This window comes from Macaca nemestrina, chromosome 16 (genome assembly GCF_043159975.1).
Source record: "Macaca nemestrina isolate mMacNem1 chromosome 16, mMacNem.hap1, whole genome shotgun sequence".
Lineage (NCBI taxonomy): Eukaryota > Metazoa > Chordata > Mammalia > Primates > Cercopithecidae > Macaca > Macaca nemestrina.
The window spans coordinates 105,366,512-105,385,075 of NC_092140.1; the positions used below are offsets into that span (position 1 = coordinate 105,366,512).

Below are 18,564 nucleotides of genomic sequence, written 5' to 3' on the forward strand. Positions count from 1 at the left end.
ACTGCTCATAATACGTTGCGGCAACACTGCATTCTAATGGGTTAGGTGCTCTGTTTTACAGGAGAGAGCTATGTGCTGCAGTTTGACTAGATTCACACACAAACTGATCTCTGCTCTGTTCTTATGGCTTATCATTTTTTATTTATTTTTTTGAGACAGAGTCTCGCTCTGTCTCCCAGGCTGGAGTGCAATGGCACGATCTCGGCTCATTGCAACCTCCGCATCCCAGGTTCAAGCAATTCTCCTGCCTCAGCCTCCTGAGTAGCTGGGATTACAGCGCCCGCCACCACGCCTGACGAATTTTTGTATTTTTAGTAGAGGTGGGGTTTAGCCACGTTGGCCAGGCTGGTCTGGAACTCCTGGCCTCAAGTAATTGCCTGCCTCAGCCTCCCCAAGTGTTGGGATTACAGGTGTGAGCCACCACGCCCGGCCTTTTTTTTTTTTTAAGCTCATCAGCTATCGTTAGTATTAGTGTATTTTATGTGTGGTCCATGACAATTCTTCTTCCATTGTGGCCCAGGGAAAAGACTGGACACCCCTAAATAACCCCTAAGATGCTGAGAGACCTACCACAGTTCCTTGGATGATACTGACACAAATGGGAATTCAGAAAAGAAAGAACTTAGCAGGCACTCGGATGAATAGCTGTACAAGGCCACAGGATGGGTCGTGGAAGTGGGACTCGAAGGGTGGACCACGGCTGGCTAGGGAGTGCACTCTGGGGGGCGACAGCATGAGCGAATCCAGTGTGGGAGATAATCTCACAGCCTGGTGGCAGGGGAGGTGCAGAGGGCAGGCCCAATGAAAACAGGGAGGCTGGGCCGGTACAAGAAATAAGTGGAGATCAGATTGGAAGAGGACGGTGAGGACAGTGGTTACCAAGGGACTTGCCATTCAGGAAAAGTTCACCGGGGGAATTACTGGGTCAGGGAGAATCCAGGTATAGCAGAGCAGGGTGTTAGCAGCAAAGACACGAGAAAAAAAAAAAAAAATAGGCCACTGAAGAAAGGACTCATTAACAGAAAGACTGGAAGTGGAGCCTAGCGCCAGAGACAATGTAAGCTAGGAACCTCTTGTTAGAAATGACTCCCAGACCGGAGTGAGAAAGAGAAGTGGGGAGGATGGGAGAGAACAAGGGATGGGGGGAGAGAGATACCTTCCTGGTGTAGAGAAAGAATTTGGAAACTACCAAGGAATCCTGAAAAGAGGGGTCAGCTGAGTCCCTGCTGACTTGATTTCTCTTTCTACGGTGACCTCAGAGAGGTAGAGACGTGATGGGAAGACGGGAAGCAAATAAGACGAGTTCAGTGCAGAAAGACCCAGCCACAGGGTGGGGCTTCTTATAACATTTCCAGCCTCCAACTCCAGAAAAACCGTGGAAACACCAAAGCGGCAGAGCTGAGTTAAGCCATGTGGCATGGAGAAGAAACAGAAGGTGACAGAGACACACACGGTATCACTGAAGGCTCTTCTAGGCGTCTCCAAGGTTGACAGCCGGCACAGAGTACAATTTGTTCCACTACACTTGGCCACATTCTTGGGCCTCCTAGATGCCAAATGCCACTAGCTTTACAACAGCTCTCTGCTGACTAAAAGCTTTTATAAGCCAAATGAAGTTACTTCCAGTTTACATTAAATGTGTACCTCTTGGCTGGAGAAATTTGTCACTGTTAATCATTTACTTTTGTACAAAACAACCTTTATTTCTATGACATGATTAATAATTCTTCTAATGTCATAACTACCCAAATATATATCAAAACCACAAGGACACACACATTCCACAAGTTTGAGCAAATCTTCTCCATGTGATTTCTGTGGGACAGGGGACCCGTCGCACCCAGGCTGGTTGGACAATGATCTTATTATTTCAGTAAAGCACGTCACAGCACCAGGAAGCCCAGCTCTCCAGCATCCTCACAAGTTTCTGAGCACTAATGACACATGGCACTGTGGTCAGACTGCCACCTCTGCATACCAACCACGGGCCAGTCACTTTACATTCTTTCTGGTCAGCGGGACAACTCAGAACATGGAGCAATTATCATCCCAAGTGTGTGGATGAGGAATCCTGAGGCTCAGAAGGTGCATGGTATGCCCTGGTGACACAGCCAAGGTGACACATGGCTACACTATGGCTTTCTAACCAAGGTTCAGCCTCCCTTTCTTCCTTACTAACAGTGCTCAGTTGCATTAGGGGTGGCCATATGCCCAGCTGAAGTACACATTTCCAAAGCTGCTTAAACCCCCGTGACCAAGTAACTGGGTCCTGACCGGGGAGGTGCTGGGGAAGCTCCCTGACAAAGAGCCAGAGCCAGCGCATCCTTCCCTGGTTCAGACCTGGAACACCATCACAGAGGTGCCACCTGGTGCACGCCAAGACGGAGTCACTTGCTAAGGGTGGCAGAGAGAGAGAAGGTGCCTATTCCTGATGAAACTGTGAACTGCCGTGCCACCACAGCCCGCTCATCTCCAGCATCCTTCTCATTCTGCCACTGGGGGTTAGGCCTCTGCCGTGGGATCTGCTACCAGCAGCTCGATTTAGTGCTTCTGACACGTGGGGCCGCTGCGGAGCCTACACAGCCAGGCTCGTTGCTGGGAGAGGGTACAGAGGGGAGAAGAATTTCCTGCCGTTTCCCACAGTACAGGAAAGTCATCAAGAACTCTTACGAAAAAAAAAGGCATCCACTAACAAATAAGTCAATTACAGAAGATTACAAATTGTAAAAATTTAACTACGAAAATAATCTCCCTTCTAAATACAATACTACAAAATAACTATATCTAAGATGGGGCTGAGCACAGAGCTCACGCCTGTAATCCCAACACTTCGGTAGGCCAGGGCGGGAGGATCACTTGAGGCCAGAAGTTTCAGACCAGGCCGAGAAACACAGCAAGACTCCATCTCTATTGACAAGAACAAACTAAAACAAAACCAAAAAAATAAGCAAGAAAAGAAATCTAAAACGAGTAAAACCTAATATATAAAAAATTGCATGATGAATGCAGTTTCAATTCAAGAGCTATGAATTTCTGGCCAGTAAATTTTAAGGCCAAAATAAAGAGACGCTGGGTAGTGACTATGATAATGGATGTGGCATTTTTTTGTTGTTGTTAATTTTGAAATTCATCATAACCCTATTAAAAGTAATTCTAAAAGAGAGCATTGTTAAATGTCATAAAACATTCAATTTCCTTGTTGGTTTTTCCCCTATTTAGATCCTTGTTGGTTTTCTCTATTTACATCCACAAATGGTTTGGCAATGACAGAAACAGTTTAAATGAAGCCCCCACAGAGAACTGCATGCAGACTGGAGACCCACAACTCACAGACCCAGAACTCTCCCAGGACCCCAACCATGAAGCCAGGCAAAGCTGGGGTTCCAGGCAACAAAAACCACCAATCCTGACTGTACACAAGTTCCCGCCTAGATCTCTACAACCACATGACAGCAAATAATCTCAGCAGTAAATCGTTTGGTGTGACACAACAAGCATTAAGTGAACAATATTTATGATCTCCAATATTTTTCATGTTACAGCCCACATAAAAAATGCTAAGATTGCCGGGCGCGGTGGCTCAAGCCTGTAATCCCAGCACTTTGGGAGGCCGAGACGGGCGGATCACGAGGTCAGGAGATCGAGACCATCCTGGCTAACACGGTGAAACCCCATCTCTACTAAAAATACAAAAAAACTAGCCGGGTGAGGTGGCGGCGCCTGTAGTCCCAGCTACTCGGGAGGCTGAGGCAGGAGAATGGCGTGAACCCGGGAGGCGGAGCTTACAGTCAGCTGAGATCTGGCCACTGCACTCCAGCCCGGGCCACACAGCGAGACTCCATCTCAAAAAAAAAAAAAAAAAAAAAAATGCTAAGATCTATACTGCACACTGGGATAGAAGAGAAGGTTGCTGGCAGTGGAGGGCAAAGAGCTGCAGGGACCAACACCACAGCACATGAGTAGCCAGTAATTCCTAGAGTCCACCTAGGGCCTGCGCCACTCACAGAGGTAAGTCATTCAGGGAGCAGAGAAAAGGTATTTCCTCAACAGCTCCCCCTCCCCCTTTTTTAGGGGAACAGAGTCTAGCTCTGTCGCCCAGGCTGGAGTGCAGTGGCGCGATCTTGGCTCACTGCAACCTCTGCCTCCCGAGTTCAAGTGATTCTTGTGCCTCAGCCTCCTGAGTAGCTGGGACTACAAGCGTGTGCCACCACACCTAGCTAATTTTTAATAGAGACGGGTTTCACCACATTGGCCAGAGTGGTCTTGAACACCTGACCTCAGATGATCCACCCCCCTCAGCCTCCCAAAGTGGGCTTTGTATTCTTAATTGCAGCAATGGATGTGTGTGATAATAGAAAGTGGTAATGGTTCTCCAGTTTTAAGTACCAGAAAGCTCTCATTTTGGCGGTGATTGGGGAGGCTCTTATTAAGTGCCTGAGGCTGGACCTGCTTTCCTGTTAAAACGGGCTTTTGGCCTGGCGTGGTGGCTCACGCCTGTAATTCCAGCACTTTGGAAGGCTGAGGCAGGTGGATCTTGTGAGGTCAGGAGTTCGATAACAACCTGGCCAACATGATGAAACCCGTCTGTACTAAAAATACAAAAATTAAGCCAGGCGTGGTGGCTCATGCTTGTAATCCCAGCACTTTGGAAGGCCGAGGCAGGTGGATCACGAGGTCAGGAGTGCAAGACCAGACTGGCCAAGATGGTGAAACCCTGTCTCCACTAAAAATACAAAAATTAGCCCAGCATGGTGGCAGGCGCCTGTAACCCCAGCTACTCAGGAGGCTGAAGCAGGAGAACTGCTTGAACCCAGGACACGGAGGTTGCAGTGAGTCCAGATGGTGCCACTGCACTCCAGCCTGGCCGACAGAGCAAAACTCTGTCTCAAAAACAAAAACAAAGCCAACTATTAAACTGACAGCTGCTTCTAGTTTTTAGTAGTAGTAGTGATAATATTCTTTGTTGGCAGGTTGGAAGTATAAATTCAATTGAATGATTTTTAAAAACCCACTTGGCAATACAAGTAAGAACAGTAAAAATGCTCTCAACATTTACCCTAGTAATTCCATTCCTAAAATGTATTCTGAGGAAATCAGTGACATCCATAAGAATGTATGTAGAAGAATGTTCATGACCAGCTCTTTACAATAAATTATGGGACATCTATCTGAACAATGGAATACAATGCAGATGTTAAAAATCATATTTCAGGGCCAGGTGTGTTGGCTCAGGCCTGTAATCTCAGCACTTTGGGAGGCCAAGGCAGGTGAATCACCTGAGGTCAGGAGTTCAAGACCAGCCTGGCCAACATGGTGAAACCCCATCTCTACAAAAATACAAAAATTAGCCACACATGATGGCAGGTGTCTGTAATTCCAGCTACTCAGGAGGCTGATGGGGGAGAATCGCTTGAACCCAAGAGGGGGAGGTTGCAGTGAGCCAGATCGTGCCACTGCACTCCAGCCTGGACAACACAGCACGACTCCATCTCAAAAAAAAAAAAAAAATTTAAAAAGACTATATAATGGAATGAAAATGTTTATGACGTAATGCTTGTCTCTGTGCTTGTCTGTCAGGAGTTTTTGAGAGCTTGCACAGTTCTGGGTCTCAGAAAGTGGCGACTAGAACAAAGTCACTGTCTCATAGGCCTTAAAATCTACACAGGGAGACACACAACTACTTAACAGCAGATTCTGATAAACACTGGGGGAGAAAATTATGGTGTCATGGGAGAGAACAGAGGGACCTAATTTTGACTGGGGGCTCAGAAAAGGCTTTTCTGAATCACAGACCCAAAGATGAGCCCTGAGGGAAAAGTGGGCCTGGTCCTGCAGAGGGGCCAGCACTGGGCAGCCTGAGAGACAGGCAGAGTGGGCAGGGCCAGGGCAGGCAGGGCCAGGGTGGTCAGGACCAGGGTGGGTCGGGCCAGGGTGGGCCTGCCAGGAGGTGGGATCCTGCGGCTACAGGTGGGCCCTGCCTGCCAGCTCCCGGGCGCCATCCCGAGGCCAGAGAAAAGGTTTCCAGAAGGGAAATGACAGAATCTTCCCTTTTCAGAATGAGGGGGGCCAGCCATGGTGGCCCACGTTTGTAGTCCCAGCTACTTGGGTGGATTGCTTGAGCCCAGGAGTGCGAGGCTGCAGTAAGCCATGATCATGCCACTGCACTCCAGCCTGGGCGACAAAGCAAGACCCTGTCTCAAAAAACAAAACAAAACAAATCAGACTGAGGAGGGCACTGTGCAGGGAAAGTTGGAGAAAGACGCAGGAGGGACAGCCAGGAGCCACCAAGATCCCAGGAGCAAAGGTGGAGACTGTACGGGGGGGCAGGAGAGGCCAGTGCATGAGGTGCTTCGGAGGAGAACTGACTGGGGTGATCTGATGGGCCACAAGGCCTCAATTCTGTTACACAAAATGTATGTGTGTGGTACATTATATAGTTTAATATATAATTCCATCCTTTTTTTTTAAATTAAAAAAATAGACAGGGTCTTGCTATGTTGCCCAGGCTGGCCTTGAACTTACAAACTCAAGTAATCCTCCTGCCTCAGCCTACCAGAGTGTTGAGGTTACGGGTGTGAGTCACTGCAACCCACCTATTACATCTCTCTCTTTTTTTTTTCAGTCTCTGTAGAGACTGTCAAAAATTGCCAGTGCTGACTACATTTCAAGTTGTCATGGTGGGGTATTGGAAAGTTTCCAATTAGCAGTAATTGCACCTTGGATAAACCTCATTGACTGTGACACTGCCACTGTGCAAAGCTTTTTATCTATTTTTGTAATTAGACAAAAGTTGTCCAGTTTTATACCAACACGTTAACAGCAGTCTTACTGGGATGCCGAGGCAGGCGGATCACCTGAGGTCGGAGTTCTAGACCAGCCTGACCATCATGGAGAAACCCCGTATCTACTAAAAACAGCCGGCCGCGGTGGCGCATGCCTGTAATCCCAGCTCCTCGGGAGACTGAGGCACGGCGGATCGCTTGAACCCGGGAGGCGGAGGTTGCAATGAGCTGAGATCGCCCCACTGCACTCCAGCCTAAGAACAGAGAGATTCCATCTCAAGAAAACAAAAACAAAAACAAACAAAAACTAGGAGCTTAAGGTTGGGGGGAGGGATTATGACACAGAGGGGTATGCTTTGCTTGTAGGGGGGTTTATGACACAGAGGGGTATGCTTTGCTTGTGTTTTGTGAAAGTAATTTAAAACCCTACATTAAAAAGGTATGTGGTGTGCCTTATGGAAGAGCCAAAATTAATGTGAAAGTCACTAAGAAAAAGAAAAGGGAAAAAGGCAAGGACCTGCTACACCCAAAAGCCATTGTAATACAATTTCCTGTTACATGACCGACATTCCTAAACTTAAGTGTTTCTTTCTTCCTTCTCCTCTTATTAATATGTTCAGTAACACCAAAGGTGGTTCCCTTTCAAGAGGAAGGGAGAAAGAGGAAATGTACATGTTATCTAAATTCCTTTTATCTTTTTCATTAGCAAATATCTTTATTACAATGAAGCAATCCTGTGGCAGGACCTTGCCACCAAGACAAAGGGCTGGGAGATTAGTGTTAACCATTTCTCTATAGCTTTCTTGGTGATGCATGTTGTGAGAATTAAGTCAAATAAAATCCCGAGGAGATCTGCATTTCTGGTTAGCATCTTTTCCAGGGTCTGACAACTGGGGTGAGGGTTTTGGCTGGACTAGTACACAGAACCTTCACTGGTCAGCAAGCACTGAGGAGCACATGCCCTGCTGTGTGGGAGGCCTTGTGGGCACAGAGGGATAAACTCCAAGATCCAGGCCCCCAGAGACACTGCCTCAGACAGGGAAAGCAAGACTGGGGCACGACAATCTGACAACACAATGCCCAACGCATAGAGCATCCTTGGGGTTAGAAATAAATTTCTGAGGCCGGGCGAGGCGGCTCACACCTGTAATCCCGGCACTTCAGGAGGCTGAGGTGAGTGGATCCCCTGAGGTCAGGAGTTCAAGACCAGCCTGACCAACATAGTGAAACCCCATCTCTACTAAAAATACAAAATTAGCTGGGCGTGGTGCCGCATGCCTGTAATCCCAACTACTTGGGAGGCTGAGGCAGGAGAATCGCTTGAATCTGGAAGGCGGAGGTTGCAGTGAGCCGAGATAGCGCCAATGCATTCCAGCCTGGGTAATAAGAACGAAACTCCATCTCAAAAAAAAAAAAAATAAGAAAGAAAGAAATTTCTGGCCGGGCATGGTGGCCCATGCCTGTAATCCCAGTACTTTGGGAGGTTGAGGCGGGTGTATCACTTCTGACTAGGAGTTCGAGACCACCCTGGGCAACATGGTGAAACCCCATCTCTACAAAAAATAGAAAAATTAGCTTGTGGTCTCAGTTCTTGGGAGGTTGAGGCAGAGAATTGCTTGAGCCCAGGAGGCCAAGGCTACAGTGAGCCAGGCTACTGCACTAGCCTGGGCGACAGACGTTGTCTCAAAAAAAAGAAAAGAAAAAGAAAAAGAAATGTCTTTGCTATGGAAGTTTGAATAGGAGCAGCTCGTATCCAGGTGGAAGAGCCTGTGTAAAAAGGCATCTGAGTGGAATCACAGCAGACACTAGAATCCAGATAGCTGGTGATACTTCCAGGCAACAAAATCATGCGTCAGAGAGCCCCAAAGCAAGCAGGCGGGAAGAGCTGTCTGGAGGCCATGCCGTGTGGCTGAGCCACTGCAGAGAGCTCCTCTGTAGAGGGGAGCATGTGCGGAGGATAAGACCAGGGCCTGGGAGGCCCTGGAAGCTGCAGCAGAGCCAAGGCGGGAGTCAGGCTGGCCAGCTGCCAGGGATGTGGCAGGCAGCCATGTATGGATGCCCGGGGAATGAGAGGAGAGGAGAGGGACCCTGAGAAACCCCATGCCCCACAGACATGAGGGAAAAGAGAAGCAACCCCTATGAGGATGGAAATGAGAAAAGAATTCTTATCTGAGGAATCTGGAGTCCTTTTACATTACTGGGCCCAGAGAAACATTAAACTGAGAGAACAATCACATTCTACTTCCCCCTTGAGGCATGTATTCACTTTTTTTTTTTTTTTTTGGGTGGAGTCTCACTCTGTTGCCCAGGCTGGAGTGCAGTGGCGAGATCTCGGCTCACTGCAAGCTCCACCTCCTGGGTTCACACCATTTTCCTGCCTCAGCCTCCCAAGTAGCTGGGACTACAGGCACCTGCCACCACGCCCAATTTTTTTGGCTAATTTTTCTGTATTTTTAGTAGAGACGGGGTTTCACGGTGTTAGCGAGGATGGTCTTGATCTCCTGACCTCACGATCTGCCCGTCTTGGCCTCCCAAAGTGCTGGGATTACAGGCGTGAGCCAGCGCGCCTGGCCACGTGTTCACTTTTTGAAACTGCCTGCTGTTGCCACAGTGGCTATAAATTAACCTAATAATGCCACACTGGACACTATAACCCACACCCTACAGCTTGACGATGTATAGCCAATCACTAAATCAATGTTATTTGTGTAAGCCAATGAGAATTCCTCACAAACAACTTTGTTTCAGCCCACTCCCTGCCCCCTTTTTGCCTTTATTTATATTTATTTGTTTGTTTTTTGAGATGAGACCTCACTCTGTCACCCAGGCTGGAATAAAAATTCACCTGTAACTGCGGTTCATCACAGTGTGTGTCCAAGGCAACCTGAATCTATGCTCCAGGGTTGCAGTCCTCAACTTGGCCCAAATAAACTCTCTACTTCTATTAATTTTGCCTCAGCCTCTTCCTTTTAGGTTGAAATATCCACAGAACTTAAAAAGGCAGCAGCAGCTATCCAGCGATGAGCTAGCAATGCATACACTGGACACCAAAAGATGGAGAGCGAAATGGCCACTCTGCGGGAGTGCTGAACTCCTTCCTCAGACCTGCCGCTCGTTCTGGATGTGTGAAGGGTACATCTGACAAGGACCCTGCACGCAGGTCAGGAAAGGCTCCGGTAGGCAGGGGAGAGCTTGAGTCACCTGCCTGACACATTTTCATGCCCTCAGCCAGTTTCTTCTAAAACACTGGGCCAACTAGAACCCATCTCCCCCTGCTGTGCTGTTCTGAGGAGATGACACATGGCAAACGCTTAGGACAGTGTCACACACAGGGCCTCTGCCAACACCAGTCCTCATTCCTGTGAGACCCCACGTGCCCCAGAGGGTCTCACCCCTTTGCAGTGCTATCTAGGTTGGCAAAGGCCTGGGTCTGCACTTGTGTGGTGAGTGGAGAAGGCTTGCTTTTTCTGCACGTTTTGGCTTGAGAATGTGAAGAATTCAATCCCTTTTCTTATTAAGCAGATCGCCCCTGATTCACTGAGAGGCTGGCGTGGCCGCTGTTCTCAGGAAGCCTGCCTCTCAGTGCACATCCTCACCACTGGCTGTCTTCTTTACGCCTTTCCTTATTTGGTCTAATATAATCAGTTTATCCGTTTGTTTGTTTATTTACATTTCTTCCCTACCCTCATTCCATTGAAGTTTTAAATCACTTAAACATGATAAAGTGGGGGAAAGAACTGGATTAATCAGGATTAGGAAATTACAGCCAACACAGTATTCAGGACCAGGACAATGTATCAACGCTGAGCCACAGACTGGGCACCCCTCAGCAGATCAGAGGAAGGGTGGACGGGCAGGATACAGGCCGGCCACGAGAAAAAGCACATGCCAGTTTCTCAAGGAAAGCAGAACCCTTTCCTAGTCCTCGCATCCAAAGAAAGTCCTCCCAGAGGGCACCACGTGGCAAAGTGCTTTGCTATTCTGAGGGGTCCAGGGGCCATGGGCCTCCCCTGGGAGTTACTGAATTGGAACCTCATTCTCACAGGACTCAGAGGCACCATCCTGAGTGCCATAATTAAGAGCAGGGAGTGCAGTGAGCTGATGACACCCCCCTACCCACACCATGCAGATGCTCCACTGCAACTGGACAGAGAAAGCAAGTCCCAGGCTTCCGTGGAACAGAAATGTTTTGCATACTTAAATGCAAATTTAAATGGTCACTTATGCCAATAACTATCCGACACTCAAAATATGATACCCATAACGAAAAGACTTACCTTTCCGATTCCTTAAATCTATATTTAAAGAGCAGCTCCTCCCATAAGAAATATTAATCTAGTGGCCTAGTTTTTATTCTACAGGAATTTTCTTAAGTCTTCAGTAATTTATGTGCAAAAGATTAATAAACATATCATTTGACATACACGTTATAACCTTACACAGAAAATACCCTAAAGTTTTTTACTTTTTCCAGAAATTTCCATGTTAAAGTATTTTAATTAAAAATATACTCAAACATGCTAGTTACATGGGTGGGTTTAATACGTGAAAATTCACTATGCTGTGTGCTTAGAAATTGTGTACTTTTTTTAAAGTAAATTTTACTTTAATAAAAAGTTAAGGCTGGGTGTGGTGGCTTGAACTTATAATCCTAGCACTGTGGGAGGTTAAGGCAGGCAGATTGCTTGAGTCCAGAAGTTCCAGACCAGCCTGGGTAACATAGCGAGATACCATCTCCAGAAAAAAATTTGAAAACTGGCCAGACGTGGTGGCACGTCTGTAGTCCCAGCTACTTGGGAGGCTGAGGTAGGAGAATCGCTTGAGCCCAGAAGGTCGAGGCTTCAGTGAGCAGTGACCTCACCACTGCACTTCAACCTGGGCAACAGAGCAAAACCCTCTTAAACAAAACAGTAGGAGTGGCTGGGCGTGCGCGGTAACTCATGCCTGTAATCCCAGCACTTTGGGAGGCCAAGGCGGGCAGATCACGAGGTCAGGAGATTGAGATCATCCTGGCTAACACGGTGAAACCCCATCTCTACTAAAAATACAAAAAATTAGCCGGGCATGGTGGCGGGCGCCTGTAGTCCCAGCTACTCGGGAGGCTGAGGCAGGATAATCCCTTGAACCCCGGAGGCAGAAGTTGCAGTGAGCCCATACCGTGCCACTGCACTCCAGCCTGGGTGACAGAGTGAGACTCCACCTCAAAAACCAAAACCAAAAACAAAAACAAACAAAAACAAAAAACAGTAGGAGTGAAAGGGAGAAAAGCTGCAACAATAGGAACTCTCAGACAGACATGGTGATACACGCCTGTAATCCCAGCACCTTGGGAGGCTGAAGCAGGCAGATCACTTGAGGTCAGGAGTTTGAGACCAGCCTAGCCAACATGATGAAACCCCATCTCTGCTAAAAATACAAAAATTAGCCAGGCGTGCTGTCGTGTGCCTGTAACCCAGCTACATGGAGGCTGAGGCAGGAGAATTGCTTGAACCCAGGAGCCGAGGCTGCAGTGAGCCAAGATGACGCCACTGCACTCCAGCCTGGGCGACAGAGCAAGACACCATCTTAAAAAAAAAGAACTCTATTATACTGAATTCAGATCATCTTTTTAACAAACAGACACATACAACTCCAAAGGTACTGTTATCTTTTTCTCTCTTATTATTTGGGTTCACATGATGACTTTCCTACCTGAATTTTCTGAAAGCAAATGCATTTTTTATCCAGACCAAGAAATGGGAGTTGGAGGGGAAAGGTGGAGGCACAGCTGTTTTAAGTTATAAAGTAACACCACACACCAAACTGACTGAATTATTTCAAGGGCATTAAATATGGTAAATGGAGGCCTTTCTGCTAGCAATTAACATAAATTAAATGCTGATGGAAACTTCATCGGTGTCATGATCCCTACTTGTATTGTATTTGTGTGTTTCTGTATTGCAAACAGCCCTGGCTTTATTACTTCTTGCACTATAATTATCACTAATGGATTTTACCTAATAAGATCCCACCTGCATTTGGGATTATTTGCTTGACTTGTTTCTTTTTCTCACAGCTGAAACACAACTGCAAAGAACACAGGGGCTCCGCTTGCCTCCTTTGTCTGCAAGTGATTTACAGGAGATTTTAAGCTCTGCTGTTGGCCCGAAAGTTTCTCTGCAATCTTACTCCAGATTTCCCCAGGACTGCTGCTTTCCTACTTTCAAAACTGCTGGGTTCTGTACATCAAGGGATGGTGCTTGGCAGCATATTTAACTTCATGCTTTCACAATGAGAATGGCTGTGGCTTTGCTGTCAGCTTCACTGCTGAAACACTCTGCACCACATTACTCACAACCCTGTGCTTTATCAAAGCAGCTCAACGTAACAACGCTCACTATATACAAGTTAATCCCAGTATGGCCCAAAGTATCGAGGAAGCCCCCTACAAAACAGCAGGATTCATTTCACAAACATCTCCTCTGAGAAATGTAAGGTCTACGGTAATAAACTACAAGAGGATGGAGATTGGTTTTGGAAATAACAAATAACACTGTTAGCCTTTTCCTGCGACTGCAACGCCAGGAGTATGTAATTAGGTTATTTCTAAGAAACCAGCAGTGCTTGGGCCATTCTAACATGCTTTGAGCATGAAATCTTACTACTCTTCCAAGGCACCAAAAATACTTAGCTTATTTCTGCTTCGTGCAACTATAATTTTTAAGATGACAGATTGTAATAAAGCACTAGCTTTCATGAATCATTTCATAATGCAATTATGTTTTTACCTGTTACATTTCACTAATTACATTTTTACCTGGTTGGACACTAGTTCCATTTTATATGGTCCTGTCCCTGAACTTGGATTTTATTCAGGTGTATGAACGGCTAAGAGATCATAAATGTATGGCTATGAGGTGTAGGGGTGTGTGTGTGTGTGTGTGTGTGTGTGTGTGTGTGTTTTAAATAGAGATAGGGTCTCGCTCCGTTAACCAGGCTTGGAGTGCAGTGGCTATCACAGCTCACCGCAGCCTCAAACTCCTAGGCTCAAGCGATCCCGCCTGCCTCAGCATCCCAAGTAGTTGGGACTACAGGTGCACACCACCACGTCCAGCGTTTTATTTTTTGTAGAGACAGGGAGTCTCGCTATATTGTCCAGGCTGGTCTCAAACTCCTGGCCTCAAGTGATCTTCTTGTCTGGCCTCCCAAAGTGCTGGGATTACAGGTGTGAGTCACCACACTCATTGCTGTAAGTTGTGTATTAACGTACAAACTGGTGCCACCTCCACTAATGTATCCTTTAATCCTAAACAACTAAAACGTGAGACTGTGTTGCCACAATTCTGACGATTTCTCAAGCTTTTTCTTTCTAGTTTTTTCTCATTTCCTGAACATGTTAATACTTACACCCCCTGTAACAGCACATACACTATTTTTTTAAATAGGAGAAAACTGAGTCAGAGAATACCCAATGCATGTTGCTCAACCCTCCCATTTCTAGAAGAAAAAAAAAAATGCACAAACCAAAACAAGAAAAGGGAAGCCAGTCTCTTTACACGACAGCTCAGAATAACCCGAATAAACACCAAAAAAAAGGGGCTAAGCATGAAAGCCCTTTTCATCTCCACAAGAACGGAACAGAAAAATACACGTTACAATTTCAGGAGACCTCAGCAACTTCTGGATCTCGCCTGAAAAGGAAAAGCAGCTCAAAAGACCCTTTCAGAGAGAGAAGGTAGAGAACCTTCCATTGTGAGTTCAATTATATGTTAAAAGGGCCTTGGATTTTTTTTTTTTTTTTTTGAGATGGAGTCTTGCTCTGTCCCCCAGGCTGGAGTGCAGTGGCCGGATCTCAGCTCACTGCAAGCTCCTCCTCTCGGGTTCACGCCATTCTCCTGCCTCAGCCTCCCGAGTAGCTGGGACTACAGGCACCCGCCACTTCGCCCGGCTAGTTTTTTGTATTTTTTAGTAGAGACGGGGTTTCACCGTGTTAGCCAGGATGGTCTCGATCTCCTGACCTCGTGATCCGCCCGTCTCGGCCTCCCAAAGTGCTGGGATTACAGGCTTGAGCCACCGCGCCCGGCCAAGGGCCTTGGATTTTTAACCTAGAAACACTTGTATAAGTAGTAACCAATTCAAAGCCTTCAAGTAGTTGCCAGACCATTCTGACTGCCCCAGCTGTCCCACAGCTGCCTCTGCACACGGCCTTGTGGAGGCCTGTACCCACCTGGTCGCATCCTGCGTTCACCAGTTCCTGCAGCATTTGCCGGTTCACTTCTGCAGCTGCAGAGGTGCCTGATTCATTAGCAAAAGGCAACAAGGAATATCTGATTTCCCTCAAGGCTTTCTGATAAGGTCCGAACTTTGGGGTGGCTCTCATCTGCTGCTGCTGTCTGGCGGCATCTTTGCTCCCCAGGACTTTGGCATCCAGGGAAGTGTCACTGTTTGGGCCCACGGGTAGCCCCTGAGCCGAAGACTTGGATGGCTGCTTTAACCCCTCACGGATCTCCTGCAGTCGCTGCCGGCTATTTCCAGAATAAGTTGTGGCAGGAAAAGTCTTTGGCCTCATTGTTAGTCCAGTTTCCTTTTACCATAAATACAATCTTCTTAAAGTGTTTTATTATTTTTTTTAAAAAAACTGTCAATAGTATCAGTTTGTTGTAAACATACTTTCAAAATAATTTCCTTTTGAAAATGTTCTTTCCTTCAATTTTTGTAGTTCCTATGGAGAACCTAAAATTTTCCAAAGTCTTCATTTTGAAGATCATCACTCTCTGAAAAAGAAAATAAATGGAAGAGAAATGTTCATTTGTCGTTTTCACACAATGTTAATGCTATTTTTCAGAAACGAACAGTGATCGCGGAAATATACCACTTGGAAAGAAAAGAAAGAACGCATCACCTCTCAGAAATGACAAAAATACTGTTCAACCATGGTTAGAGCACATGACATCTAGGGCTGTCCCAAAATGTTTCCTGTAATACGTAATCTGCAACAAAGTAAATCGCTATAAATATTCAACTCAGGGCAAGAACAGTAGTATCAACAACTGACAGCTCATTTAAAACATTTCATTATAATAAAATTTTATTTTGAAACCCACAGCTTGAGGAGTATTTAGAGTTAAATGTTCTACATGGGATCTTGGATTTCTGGCTTGTTCCTAATAACCAATCAACTCCTTGTACTTCATCCCCATGGCTTTACTAACCTCTCCCTTCACATGAGATGTGGTCCTTCCATATCTTTTTAGAAAACTTTCTGAACTTCTCCTTATAAAACCCTCCCAATTTCCTAAAAGACACCCAAAGTCTGTCACGTTAAAAGAGTCCTATGTTGCAAATGTTTCAACTGCAGTTTTCACACACACATCATGAGACTTTGAAGGTAACTACTTCCTTGATTTTTTACAAGGTGGCCACTTACCAGCATTTGGACCTAAATAGTAAAATTAAAATTTCTTTTTTTTTTTTTTTTTTTTTTTTTTTGAGACTGAGTCTGGCTCTGTCGCCCAGGCTGGAGTGCAGTGGCCGGATCTCAGCTCACTGCAAGCTCCGCCTCCCGGGTTCACGCCATTCTCCTGCCTCAGCCTCCCGAGTAGCTGGGACCACAGGCGCCCGCCACTTCGCCCGGCTAGTTTTTTGTGTTTTTTAGTAGAGACGGAGTTTCACCGTGTTAGCCAGGATGGTCTCGATCTCCTGACCTCGTGATCCGCCCGTCTCAGCCTCCCAAAGTGCTGGGATTACAGGCTTGAGCCACCGCGCCCGGCCAAAATTTCTTTCTTGTAGCAACTGATACTGACATGGAAGGGGACTGGTAACAGCATGTAGGAAACTTCTCAGAGTGCACTATGGCCACACGAACGTCCAATGATCATGTGGATAAGAGTTATGAGTCCAGAACTACGACTTCAGCATGGAAATGGCCTTGTTATGCGGAATGTGATGTCACAAAGGCACTTTCCAAGAGTAAATTCTACCTACTCCAGGCCTAGTGCACGGCCTACTCTGCTGTTCTTTGATTCAGAAAGCAAAATCCAGCCCAAGTTGATCTGAGTTGACCTCAGCAGCCAGCACAGGTCACTTGTCACAAGGCTGCGTGACCATGGACCAGTCCCTTGGCCTCCCTCAGCCCCACACTCCCTGCTATGTAATAGGGACGGATGCTTAGGACAGTGGTGAGCACCGGGTCAGATGACAAGGGTACCAGGTCCTGCGGTACTTGGGACACACAACACCCTCCCTATTCTTCACCCCGTGGCAACTGTTTATCTAACCAGCTGCCCTAGCTCAGGCAAGGTGCCCGCTGGTGGGAAAGGCAGAGCCAGCACCCCACACCGTGCCAAAGCCCTTAGTGGCTGCCCCTTCCCTTACCCAATCCCCTTACTCCATAGAACTCAATAAGCAGATTTCGAAGGATAATCATTTTGAGTTCTAATAAAATCAAGAACAACTGATCCAAAAAGAATACCCTTTAAACGGGGATGGGCAGAGGGATCTGGATGCTCAGCTTACGTAAGGAACTTTGTAACTGTAAACCGTGACCCAGCTTCACAGACTTTTTCAAGCGGATAAAAAAAAAAGGATAGCTAACATTCACCCACCCTTACTACGTGTCAGGTGCAGCTCAAAGAGTTAATCTACATAGATCTATCACACAACCATACGTAATAGCAAACACTAAGAGATGACATTTGAATTACTAGTCCTTGCTTAGATGGGAAGGGGATTGTAAGCATTTTAACTATCCCCTTTCTCAATGTAATTGTGAGAAGATTCCATTTAGAAGGTAAAAGAGAGACTAAACAAATTTCTCAACATGAAATCTCTATTTTAATACACAATATAATATGGTAAAGTCACTAAAATGACTGTGTTAAGACTGTGCAGATATCGAGCTATTAGATCCAGGTACAGCCCAGATCCCCTGGGGCCTGTACTGGCCACCTACCAGAAGCCTAGAGCTCTGCTTAATTGGTGTAAAATGGGGCATATTGCAGCCACACTCATTTCAGTGACTTTGTGCTCTAAGCATCTGTTTTGAAATACCTAACTTTGTAAAACCATAGCTTCACATTCCAACAAAAACGGAGAGGTTCTCAACGTGATGCCAAGCAGTATGCAGGATGCTAGGAGTGACTCGGTATGGCCGGGAAGAGGCAGAAGAGTTCTTTCTTTTCCTATAGGAATTCACACAAATCACTTTGTTTCCAATCTTTAGTTTTCTTCCCTTTCTTTGAAAACTAAAATAGAGAAAACACAGCCATGCTATCTTCACAAGAACGATCAATGCAAGAGAGGGCCTGACAATATGCGGAGAGTTTCTTCACGTCCAGAACATTCACTCGGCCATCTACTCATCTAGCCCATCCACTCTCTATCTACCCTACAAACATTTATTAAATACCTACTCAAGGCCGGGCGCAGTGGCTCACGCCTGTAACCCCAGCCACTTGGGGAGGCCAAGGCGGGCAGATCACCTGAGGTCAGGAGTTTGAGACCAGCCTGGCCCACATATAGTGAAACCCTGTCTCTACTAACTAAAAATAAAAAAATTAGCCAGGCATGGTGGCAGGTGCATCACTTGAACCAGGGAGGCAGGGGTTGCAGTGAGCCGAGATCGCACCATTGCACTCCAGCCTGGGCAACAAGAGCGAAACTCCATCTCAAAAAAAATAAATAAATAAACAAAAACAAAAAAAACTTACTGAATCTCAGGCACTGATAGGATAAATGAAAACAAAATCTCGGCTTCAGCAAGTTTACTGTCAAGTGAATGCTGGGGTGAGGCAGGCAAATAAAC

At 46.4% G+C, this 18,564-nt stretch overlaps 1 protein-coding gene and 1 non-coding gene across 6 annotated transcripts in view; both read right to left on the bottom strand.

Moving 5' to 3' along the window:
* Positions 1 to 18,564, bottom strand: part of LOC105490304 (large tumor suppressor kinase 2) — a 129,748-nt gene that overhangs the window by 96,793 nt on the left and 14,391 nt on the right. For 3 of the 5 annotated variants that reach the window (XR_011615090.1, XM_024795557.2, XM_011755810.2), the window contains exon 2: positions 14,989 to 15,535. Coding sequence is in view for 4 of the 5 variants with exons in the window: in XM_024795557.2 (XP_024651325.1) it covers positions 14,989 to 15,330 (342 nt within the window). In the remaining variant the exon portion in view is untranslated. Of the gene's footprint in view, positions 1 to 14,988; positions 15,536 to 15,663; positions 15,768 to 16,188; positions 16,208 to 18,564 lie in introns of those variants that run through there. The other 2 variants (XM_011755812.3, XM_011755811.3) reach the window with 2 other exon arrangements.
* LOC112428118 (U4 spliceosomal RNA) lies at positions 6,623 to 6,761 on the bottom strand. The gene has a single exon (XR_003020009.1). It is a non-coding gene; the product is annotated as a U4 spliceosomal RNA (small nuclear RNA).